This window comes from Rattus rattus, chromosome 5, assembly GCF_011064425.1.
Source record: "Rattus rattus isolate New Zealand chromosome 5, Rrattus_CSIRO_v1, whole genome shotgun sequence".
Lineage (NCBI taxonomy): Eukaryota > Metazoa > Chordata > Mammalia > Rodentia > Muridae > Rattus > Rattus rattus.
In genome coordinates, this window is record NC_046158.1 from 138090795 (window position 1) to 138102817 (window position 12023).

Below are 12023 nucleotides of genomic sequence, written 5' to 3' on the forward strand. Positions count from 1 at the left end.
ACATCAACCTGGTGAAGATCCTCGTTCAGTAGTACGTGCCCTCCCCTCCCTGGGGCAGCCTGTGTGCCCCGTCCACAGTGGTATCTTCCATGTGCATCAGTCCTCCTCCTTCCCCCACTTCCCGCTCTTCCAATCCCCCTCAATCTCCTCCCTGACCATCGCTTTTCTTGGCTCTGTCTCCCTCCCCCCAATTCCCCTTCTTTCTCTGCCTCTGTATCTTTGCTGTTTTCTCTTTCTCTCCATCACTCCTGACTTCTCTGTCTTTTCTATGCTGTCTCTTCCATTTACAACTTTCCCTCTTTGTAAAGTTTCTGTGCTACAAGGCCAGTGGCATACACTGTACACCTCTGGCCATTTTCGGGGGTACGGCCCATGTTGTCCCCCTCGTTGTGTGTACTGTCACCACACCATCCGTCTCTGAAACTCACTTCACCTTGCACAGCCCACAGCGATTGACTATGACGACTCCTCCCATCCCCGCCTATGCCCACCCTGCCCTCACCCACAGACTACTGTTCTCTCTCTTTCTCTCTCAGCACCAGCAGCTCACTTAAGTACAAGCAGTGCTTATCGTTTGTGTGGCTGGGTTGTCTCACTTAGCGCAGTGTCCTCGAGGTTGTAGAGGGCTCAGAGACAGGCTGTGTGTCCATTGTCCGTTGATGGATGCTGGTTGCTGCGACCCTTTGGCTGCTGTCCACAGTGGTGCTGTGCACAGGACTCTGCTTCCCATTCATTTGGAATATACCCAGATGTGGGATTGCTGGGCTCTGCGATAACCACTTTTAGTTCTTAAAGGGGTTTTTTCTGCTGTCTTCCTGGCTCCCCATTTTACATCCAGAACAACAGGTCCTGTGCCAGGCACTGGGCACATGGGCTAGGAAGGCAAGGCCAGTGGGTGGGGTCCTAGTGAATGACAGCATCTGAGTTCAGGGACGAGGGACCGAGAGCAAATGGCCACTCGAACAGGTCCTGGCAGAGCATCAGAGACCCATCAGATGCCTGCCAGGGGATCCCTGAGGTCAGGGGACATGGCAGCTTCATGTGCTTTCCTGCTGGTCTGTATTGGAACCACCCGAGGCATGAGGGTAAAATACAGGTTCCCGGCCTCCCGGGTTCTTTCAGAAAATCCACGGAGCTGTATGCCGTGTTCATGGCTAACCAGGGATTTCTGCCATAGAGTGCCCCCGGCCACACCTGGGTACCGCCCTCATCCCTGTTGCTCGGATAGTCCGACAGAACACAACTTAGGGGAGAAAGGATCTATGCGGTGGCCTACAGATCCAGGTTACAGCCCTGCACTGTGGGAAACCAAGGCCGGAACTTCAAGCAGCTAGTCCCAACGCTCAGGGGCAGAGAGGAACGGCTACATGGATTGCTTAGCTCTCTTAGAGCTCTCAACTTGTACACAAGCCAGCACTCTCAGTTAGCATTCCCTACTCCTACATGGGGCAGGGCCCAAAACCCAGCAGCCATGCCGCTTAGCTTCAGGCTGAGTCTTCCAATGTCTTCAAGCTATCAAGACAATCCTCCATAGACCGGTCCGCAGCCCGACCTGACCTAGACCATGCTTCCCTGAGACTCTTCCCAGGCAGATTCTAGGTCATGTCAGACTACCCACCACGGGTTCCAGGGCGCCCCTGGGCTCTGTGCTGCCCGTGTTTTGGTCAGCATTTTGGGTAGGGGATTCAAAGAGGAGGTATATGCATACTGGTGAAGGTTGGTATAGAACATGGCTGACTCGGGAGAGACCTGGGTTTGCATCTTGACCCTATCATATTCAAGCTGGGTGGCCCGAGACGTGTGATCGAACCTTTCTGAGCCATTGGCTCCTCTAGAGTGAGGTGAGCCACACAGAGGCTCCCCTTGGGGAGACTCCTTATAATAATGTGTGCAAGGGACTCACATCTACCCTGGTTTCAGGAGGTAGCAGGTGAGAGGTCCTGTTTTATATCATTTCTATTATTGTTACCAAGGAGGGCTTTGCCATGTGTCTGGAAGTGCCACTCTGCTGACAGAGCTCATCTGAGACCTTGGTCCTTTCCTGCTGGGACCCTGGGATTCGGAAACACTGCATTCCTGGGATATGTGGTGGGAAGGGAAGGGCATCACTAAGCGGGGATACATCTGGTGGGGTCATGGTTGCTGGGGAGTGTATCAGGGCTATGGATGAGGCCACATGACAGAAGCAGCCAGGCCAACCCAGACACCCCTTCCCAGCTCTCACTCTGACCCTTCCTCTACAGTGGGGCTGACTTGCTTGCTGTCAACTCTGATGGGAACATGCCCTATGACCTCTGCGAGGATGAACCCACCCTGGATGTCATCGAGACCTGCATGGCGTACCAAGGCAAGGGACAGCAGTATGTTATACCATGGGCACAGTGAGGTACTGCAGCGAACGTGGTTTCAATGGAGGGGAGCAGCCCGTTAGCTGGCTCTGTGCCTGCCAGCCTCGTGCTCAGCTCCCAGTAACTGGGACAGGTCCTTGTTATTATTGTCATCTGTATGGTTAAAAGATGGGAACATGAAAGGGCCTTGGAACACACGCCGCGCAGAGGGAGATATTGTTCTCCCTGTCACCCACACACGCGGGCGGCCTCAGCTGGCCTCCTCTCCTATTTGTCAGCTGTGACAATCAATTCAGTCAACACTCGCCATAAAGACGCATCCCCGTTTGGGAACATGGGGAGAAGTCAAGAACATTTGGGGGGTGCTACTCAGTGCCAGGCACCAAGCTGGCTGCCAGGGGCCCTGATAAACAAGATGTGGGTTGTTCTTGGCTCACACGGAGTGTTAGAGGGAAGTGTGTGTAACAGTGATACCTGACAGTCCCAGATCCCTACGTGCATGCCCGCGAAGTGCCCTCTCGTACAAAGGGTCTTAAATCCAGACCTGTAGCTGTGGCCCGAGGTCCTGCCTGGCCCTCTTCTCACCGTTCTCCTTAGACCTCCATGGTCACTATCAGCTTAGATCCCTTAACCCCCCGGCACCTGCAGTCCCCCATTCATTTCCTGTACAGAGGTTTGAAAAGAGCATTTGTGCCTATCTGGTGAAACTGTGGCGTTTCCGCAATGGAGTTATAAAGCCATTGGAGTCTAAAGGAAGTCAATCCGGTCATCTTTCAGCATAGCTACCAAAATATTTTTGAAATGTGCTACATAGAAGCCATTGGTGTTTTTTCAAGGGTTGGATGATATGGTATGAAATTACCCCGAGTTTCTGCTGGGCTCATGAGCTCTGCTGATTGTAGGTAATGCTAATTTAACTTAAAGGTTCGTCAAAATCGGCATGACTGATTTCACTCCCTTCAAATTTACAGATTGCCCCCAAACTCTACCCAAGGGAACTTGATCCCGTGGTTTATTATTGTTGTTGTTGTTGTTGTTGTTGTTTTAAATGGGCCATTGTAGTCCATCGTAGTCTCTGCTTAAGGCAAGAGCTACCAGTAACAGGCACACTTTCGTTAGCCAGAGATTTGGGCTATCACAGGTCTCTCTGGGGGCTTTAATGGCTCCTGGTTATAATTCTAGCAAACAGGAGGATGAGGCAGGAGAATTGTCATAAGTCTGAGGCCAGCCTGGGCTACAGAGTGAGACCCTGTCTCAGAAAATAAAAGGCAAAAGTCTTTCTGGGTCCTTCTAGCTCTCCTCCAGGTCTCCATTTGAAATTAGTATCTTCACTGATTCAGTCATTCTTGGGAAAAGAAAGCATTCTCTACTATGTGTGGTGCTGAACACAATGTGTATATGAAAGAAAGGAAACCAACAGACCCTCGTGAAAAAGGGTGGCCAGCGGGCACCATCTGGGGAGGCAACATAGACCAGCACCTAAAGAATGAGGCAGAGCAGCAACTGGGGCAACAGGAGATGAGCGGGTTGGTGCTCCAACTTAGCAGGTAGAATAGCAGGCATGAAGTGAGTGACATTAATAAGAGGCCTACTAGGTGCCAGGAAGGAATGGGCCTTGTCCTGTGAGTTAACCCACGGTGTTCGTGTTCAACATACCTGGGGACAAAGATCTTGGGTGTATTTGTGCACTGGGGACTGTCAGACTCTGGGGAGCAGGAGCTGAGCCTTCCCTGTGTACCCTTTCCTTTCTGCTTGGGCCCCAGATGCGGCACTGTTGAATAACCTCTCGCCTCCATGCAGGCATCACCCAGGAGAAAATCAATGAGATGCGAGCAGCTCCTGAGCAGAAGATGATTTCGGACATCCACTGCATGATAGCAGCCGGCCAGGATCTCGACTGGATAGATGGCCAGGGTGCCACACTGGTGAGGAGCTGGGGGCGTGGTCAGGTGGTGTGGGTTGGGGGCAAGAACCAGAAACGAGACCAGCTAGGGCTGAATCGGGTCTGGTTCCTGGTAAGGCGAGGTCCTATACGCTTGAGACCTTGGGCCCCCTCCAGGCTCCTTGCTGCTCCTGGAATATAGAAGGCTCAGGGTCCAGCCTTCTCATCTGGGGCTGGGCATCAGGAGCTCTGTGGCTTGGCTCTGATGTCCACCTGTGTCGTCTCCACGGCAACGCTTATCCTCTCCTCAAGGACTGCCCACTCATTGACACGGCCTTCCTTTGTATCAACCGTCCCTTGCCTCTTGTGTCCTTGAAAAACCACGGCCCTTCTCATTCACCTTTTCCTGAGGTCACTGTAACAGATTCTACCCATCATCCCATCACTCCGTCCATCTGTCTGCCCATGTATCCATCCATCAGTCAGTCCATCCTGTCAACACACAGAAGAACCTCTTCTGGGCCACAGGGTTCACTAATTCTTGGAGATTTAAAACGACAGAGCCTTCCTTCTCTTTCTCAGAGCCAGTTAGTTAGCTCCATCAATCCTTATAAACCAGCTCTTATTGTCAGCAGTTCGAGGAAAGCTTGCCTTTTCCTCCAGGGCCTCGACAGTGGGATCTCAGTATCGGGGAGGGTCTCTAAGCAGAAAACTGAACAGGGGTATGGAGATCCCCACTTCAAGGTCTGGTCACTGTCCTAGGCTTAGGCAGTCCTGGGCATCTGGGAGCCCAGGGGCTTCAGTTCAGTAGACAGGGCTCTGCACTATCAGGCTAACCTCAGTGCACTTGGAGCTAACTTGGAGCCTCAGATTTGTTGATGGAGCTTCTCTCACTTACCTCTGAGCTCTAAGCTCTTGCTTCCTGCCCACTGCTGTTAGCAAAGTCCCTGCTCAGGTCTCCTACTGAGCTCAGCACTGAAGAACAGGTCAGGTATTCATAGTAAATGCTGCTGACTTTACAATGACCTCAGCCACTGACCCAGACAGGTACTAAATCTTTCTAGTAAACTGGAATGCAAAAGTTTCTTTTATTCGTTTGCAGTAATTGTTGTCTCCAAGGCTTACTGCCTTGGCCTGCTAACCTGGGCCTAGTCCTGGAAGCTTCTAGCCTCCATACAATTTTATCTAAGCCTAGAATGTTCTCAGTCTCTGAGACTTGCTGCTGAATAAGCTCACCCCTTCCTAGTTGATACTGGACTTTGGCTGGCTGGTTCAACTCAGCTGTTCTAGCTCCAAGCTGACTGATTCAATCTGGCTTCTCGCTCAGCCTCTGACTTTTTGCTCTGTTTGGCCTCAAACTAACTCTGGCAATCACTTCAAACCTTCTGGCTCCTTCTCTGGCTTGCTCTGTCTTCACCCATGTCTAGCTTGTTCTTTCTCTGCAACCTGCCTCTGTACAACCTTCCTCTCTGTGCGGCTCTCTCAAATAGTTTCCCTCTCCCAGATGAATCCAAGAGATCATAAGGTAGGGGCAGCTTATGCCTTTCACGCCCCGGCCTCAGAAGTTATATACTGTCACCACTTTGTAATATCCTCTTGGTTAGAAGTGAGTCACTCAATCCGGTGTACATTCAAAGGCAGAGCAATCAGATCCTACATTTAAGAGAAAGATATATCAAAGAATAGGTAGGTACATTTTCAAATAACCATTCTGGACCCCTGAGACGCCTTCTTTGGGGCTAGGTGAGGAGCCTGTCTCTCTTCACCCTTCTTCTGCTTTATTTCACACATAGCAATCTGCTGCAACCTTCCTGGCTGGTGTTGCTACCTCATTCTGTCCTATTCTTTGGTCCCGAGGATGCCCTGGGGCTTGGGGTGAGAAAAGACTCTGTCTCTAAATGTGGAGTCAGCCCTCTTAGGGATGTCGACTTCTTTTCTCCCTTCCAGCTACACATAGCTGGAGCCAATGGATACCTGCGGGCAGCCGAGCTCCTCCTGGACCACGGAGTGCGTGTGGACGTCAAGGATTGGGATGGCTGGGAGCCTCTGCATGCAGCAGCCTTCTGGGGACAGGTACTTCCCACCCCCCGTAGCGAGTAGTAAAACTGCTGATACCGAGTCCTTTTGGCTGGCAGTTGGTGCAAGAGAGCTAGGACCCATTAAGCCATTGGCTACAGTGAGTATGTGGGAGATGAGAAGGCCTGGGGGAAGGGGTTGCAGACACATTGGCCATTTGCATTCTAACAGGATGAGAATCAAATCTGTCTGGTAGAAAACCCCCTTGATTTCCGCTTTGCATGATTTCTCTAGAGTGTTTCCCAGGTGTGACTTCAGTCTGTCTAGCCACCCATACACACCCGGCAGCTGTGGAATTACAACCGACTCCTCCTGCTGCTTCTCCTCCTTGTAGTAACCCAGGCATGCTTGGAGGAGGTGCCAAACCCATCACTTCTGACTGGGCTCTCTTATGGCCCCGGGGTCCAGGGCCTTCCCTGGGAGTCACCTTTCCTTCACCATTTTTGGGGTCATATTCAAAGAGGTCTTGGGTACTCTCTCCAACTCTCAAGCTTCCTGATTCTTGGATATGGGGAACATGAACTCCTTCCTGTGTTACAGATGCCAATGGCAGAGCTCTTGGTGTCCCATGGAGCTAGTCTCAGTGCCAGGACATCCATGGATGAGATGCCAATAGGTAAGACAGCTTAATACTTAATATACTCACCAGCTTTTTGATGGTGAGTAGACATATGGCTGAACATGTGGCTGCATAGATGATATCTAGATAGACAGATGGATGGATGGACGGATGGACAGATGGATGGACGGATGGACGGATGGATGGACAGATGGATGGACGGATGGATGGACGGACGGACGGATGGATGGATGGATGGACGGATGGATAGATGGATGCGTAGGATAGACAGGAAATGTGATGTTGGATACAATGATGGATGGATGATGGATGTGTAGGTGGGTGGATACATTAGTAGATGGACAGGCTGGGGATGAGCCTATGGACAGATAACCAGGTTAGCCCATAGATGGACAGAAGGATAGAAGGAGTCAGTGGATTGACTGGTGAACCCTACCAGTCAATGGGGAGTTCTCCACATTACTTCTTTTCCTGCTTGAGGGATCGGCTTCTTTCTCTCAACGCTCATATCAGACAGACTTGCTGACTGTCCCAGAAACTATCAAGGGTATGTGTCCTAGTCAGCTTTTCTGTTGCTGTGGTAAACACTGACCAAAAGCAATGTGGGAAGGAAAGGGTTTATTTGGCTTCCACGTCCTCATCACAATTCATCACTGAGGACACTCAAGGCAGGAGCTGCTGGAGAAGCCATGGAGGAGTCTGCTTACTGGCTTGGTCCTATGGCTTGTTCCCTCAGCTTTGTTATAGAACCCGGGCCTAATTGTCCAAGGTTGGCGTGAGCCGCAGCAGGCTGGTCCCTCCCAGGTCAACCATTAATCAAGAAAATGCCCCCACAGATTCGCTCCAAGGGCGCTCTGATAGAGACTGAGATTCCCCCTTCCCAGATGCGCCTGGGTTTGCGTCAAGTTGACAAAACCTAACACCTGAGCCCCTCAGTCTGGGAATATCCGGAGTTGGGATCCCAAGTCTCCCATTCTCCCATTCTTCAAGGGAAATAAGCAGGGGTTGCTTTCTTCACCCCCTCTGTGCCCCAGAGGTTCACAGAGCTTCTCATGGGTGTGCATTGGTGGCCCCTGCCCCTACCCTGCCTGCTGCAACTGATTCTTGTGCTCCTTTAGACTTGTGTGAGGAGGAGGAATTCAAAGTCCTGCTGTTGGAGCTTAAACACAAGCATGATGTCATCATGAAGTCCCAGCTGAGACACAAGTCGTCCCTGAGCCGGAGGACATCCAGTGCAGGCAGCCGTGGGTGAGTGGTACAGGCAGCCAGGGACCCCTGCGCGTGCCCACCTGTGGCTCCTGGACACAGCTTCCCAGCACCTCCTCTGTCCTCCTCAGGAAGGTGGTGCGTCGAGCCAGCCTGTCAGACAGAACCAACCTATACCGGAAAGAATATGAGGGAGAGGCCATCTTGTGGCAGCAGCGGAGTGCAGCCGAGGACCAGCGTACTTCCACCTACAACGGAGACATCAGGGAGACCAGGACAGACCAGGAGAACAAGGACCCGGTGAGGGACCTCCTGCCCTGCCTCAGTGTTGGCCACTGCCTTGGGAAGAGAATAGGGCCCAGTTTGGTCCTACGTCCTCCTCTGGGAAGCATCTGAAAGGAAATAGCTAGGTAGTACCCTTAGCAGCCGGCTCCTGTCTAATGGTGGTGGCTATTGTTCAGAAAGTGACCCTTGGGTGCATTAGTTGGAACTGGCACATTTTCACATGCGATGGCCTTGTAAGTGGCAGAGACAGAGAGACTGCCTTGGGCCTGGCTGTCTCTCAGCACAGAGGCTTGGCAGAACAGTTCCTCTAGGAGCCAAGGGCTGAAACCTTCTTTTGCTGGGATGTGAAGTTTGAGAATGGTGTTTCTCAAGATGCCATCTGATTGAAGGAAAACATGGAAGGGCTCTGGGACAGTCTCCGAGAAGCTACTCTGGCAGTAGCCAGGGGTGCCGGGCTCTGGGTGCTTTCAGAAGATGGTGTGATCTTCTTCAGCTGTGAAGAAGGTCAAGCTGGGGGCTTAAAATGGTGGACACTCGTGGGTCTGAAGTCTAAAACAAAGATGCTGACAGGGTTGGTTCCTTTTGGTGCTTCAGAATGGGAAGTCTGTGTCAACTCCCTCTGCCAGCTTCTGGTGGCTTGGGTGTCCCTTCACCTCCAGCGTGGCTTTAATTTCTGTCTCTGTCTTCACAAACCTTCTTCTGTGTGCACACATGTGTGTGTGCATCTGTGTGTGTGTACGTGCGTGTGTGCGCACGCGCGCATGCATGCTCATGCACCTTTGTTTTCATTTAAGGCATATTTGTGTGTGTGTGTGTGTAGTGTATTGACAGGTGTGTAGTGTATTACAGGCGTGTGCATTTACACATGAGTGCTCACGCCTGTGGAGGCCACAGGTCAATGTCTGGTATATTGTTCGGTCTTCAGTCACTCTTCCCCACTCCTTTTGGGACTGGGTCTCTCTCTGAACTTGCTGCTCACTGATGACCTAGATTGGCTGGCCGGTGAGCTCCAGCGGTCCCCTAGCCTCTGCCCACTCTGTGTGACGGTTGCAGGCACAAATGGCCACACGCCCCTTTTTAGTAGATGCTGGGAGTATCAGGTCTGAACTCTTATGTGTCAGGCCCGTACCCGCCAAGCTATCTTTCTAGCCTCTCTGTTTTCTTACACGGTCCCCAGTCATCAGATCAGGGCCCATCCCAATCTAATATAATCTCATAATTTTTTTTTTGAGTCAGTTAATTGTTCATTGCTTGCACATGAAGCGCTCTCTAGTGACATCCTTGTGCTGATTCTGTTTCATAGTCTCTAACCACCGCACAACTGCATAACTACAGCCAGCCACTCCGCAGGGCCTCCCATCTGGATCAGTTTGCACAGGCTTGCCCATCCCCCTAGTTTCTTTTTGTCATCGGCCTTAATTAGGTTGATTCAGTGCTCAGTACCAGTCCCTCCACACACTTACCTGTATAAGCTCATCCCAGTCCACAGGGATGGACTGGGAACTTGCCCAAGGCTTTAGCGGCTCCTTGAACTCTACAGTTGGGCTACTGTGGTCCAGAGAGGTCTTCAGCACCTCTAGGATAGACATCTGTTCTGCCTCCAGCCAGGAACTTCTTCCCTGGCTGTGGTGATGAATTAGGGGTGAGGCTGAATCTTGAACTCACAAAGCATCGACTTCCCCAAGAGCAACAGGGAAAATGCCCTTATCCTGATTTAGTGACAGTTGCTAAGAACATCACTGGACTCAGACATTGAGTATGTCCTTTCCTCTCTCAGTAATAGACCTTGAGCTTTGAAGCAGTTTTATGTCTATAGAAAAATAAGTGCAGTGCTTCAGGAGATGTAAAGAGTTTGCCATGGAAACTCGAGGACATGAATGTGGAGACCAACATGCACATTGGGGAAAAAGAGCCAACCAGGAGTGATGCTGCATGCCTTTGATCCCAGCTCTAGGAAGGTACAGGCAGGTGGATCCCTGTGAGTTCAAGGCTAGCCTGGTCTACAGAGCGAGTTACAGGATAGCCAGAGCTTCATGGTGAGACCCTGTCTCAAAAAAAGAAAGGAAGAAGTCAGACTCAATGATATACACGTCTATAAGTCTAGTGCCTGGGAGATGGTCAGTCAGTATAGCTGAATTGGTGAGTTTCAGGTTGAGGGAGAGACCTCTCGCCTCAACACACACACACACACACACACACACACACACACACACACACACACACACACACACACATATCTCTGGTCTCAAAACATATACACACAGGGAAAGACAGAGAGACTGACTGACTGACCTCTGGTCTCAATGCACACATACACACACACACACACACACACACACACACACACACACACACACATGCACACATCTGCACGTGCACCTACACATACCACGCACACACACACACACACACACACACACACACACACACACACAAAATTAAATAGGTGGGAAATTGCCCTCAGGTTCTGTTTCATAACCATTTGCATCACACAGATGCTACCCGTGCTGTCGCTCATGAGTCAGGGCTGATGCACACATCACAGCAGACTTCACCCTGTGTGCACCATCTGTTAAAGTGTCACACAACCGGCTTTCACTGTCCCAGATGACCCCCAGGGTCCCACGTGAGCCCATTGGTGACGGGCGCCATGTAGCACATGAATGCAAAATGGCAACAAAATAGAATCTGAGGGCAGCGCTCTCTCTCTCTCTCTCTCTCTCTCTCTCTCTCTCTCTCTCTCTCTCTCTCTCTCCCCCCCTCTCTCTGTGTGTGTGTGTGAGCTGTTAATAATCTTATGCTTCCAGAGTTTTCCTTTTTCAGGTCATGGAGTTGAAATGGTCTAAGCTGTAGCCTTTTAAAAGTGGCCTTACCTACAGTTGTTCAGTATTCATTGGGGGGCTTGGTTTCAAGACCTAGCTTCTCTCAGACACCAAAACTCTCAGATGCCCAAGTTCCTGTGTAAAATGGGGTATTGTCTACGTATAACCTACACATCCTCCTATTACTTTTAGCAAATGACTTCTAACACCTAATGCAAGATAAAGGCTGAGAAGGAAGAAAAATCTATTCACAGAAGCAGTTTTGTGTGTGAAATATTCTGTCTTTGTCTGCCTCCCTCTCCCTGTCTGTTTGTCTGCCTCCTTATCCCCTCTCTCCTTCCCTCCCCCTTCTCTGCACGCGCGTGCGTGCGTGTGTGCGTGTGTGCGTGTGTGTTAAGAGACGGCTTTGCTCTGCAACACAAGCCTTGATCCCATAATCCTCCTGCCTTAGCCTTCTAAGTCCTGGGATTACAGGTCTGGGCCACCATGCCTAAGCTATCTCTACAACCCTGGAAACGGATTCTTTTACATTTAGGAAGTTTTTCTCTCTCTTGTCATATGTGTCACCGACGATTTTCCGATTTTTAAAAACTATGTGTCTCATGACTTTATTCATGGTGACTTTGCAATGGGTTATATCTTTGCTAATATCAGTCGTTTCTATTTCTTGCTTATAGTTTCTGGACGTTAGCTACCTTTCAACGTCTTATTATCCAAGCGCTATCGAAGTGTATAGGATCCCTAGGTGTGAGACTCCATTATGTCAAGTGGAGATATGCTGGAAATAAAGGGGAAGGGCTACAATTGCCTGGGGAGGGAGGTGG

General features: G+C 50.7%; 1 protein-coding gene across 2 annotated transcripts in view; it reads left to right on the forward strand.

The window, feature by feature from the left end:
* Positions 1-12023, forward strand: part of Ppp1r16b (protein phosphatase 1 regulatory subunit 16B) — a 94604-nt gene that overhangs the window by 78592 nt on the left and 3989 nt on the right. For both annotated transcript variants that reach the window (XM_032904659.1, XM_032904658.1), the window contains exons 4-10: positions 1-31; positions 2244-2347; positions 4149-4273; positions 6178-6303; positions 6847-6922; positions 8005-8134; positions 8224-8392. The exon at positions 1-31 is cut by the window's left edge and continues 115 nt beyond it. In XM_032904659.1, coding sequence (XP_032760550.1) covers positions 1-31; positions 2244-2347; positions 4149-4273; positions 6178-6303; positions 6847-6922; positions 8005-8134; positions 8224-8392 — 761 coding nt within the window. The remainder of the gene's footprint in view (positions 32-2243; positions 2348-4148; positions 4274-6177; positions 6304-6846; positions 6923-8004; positions 8135-8223; positions 8393-12023) is intronic.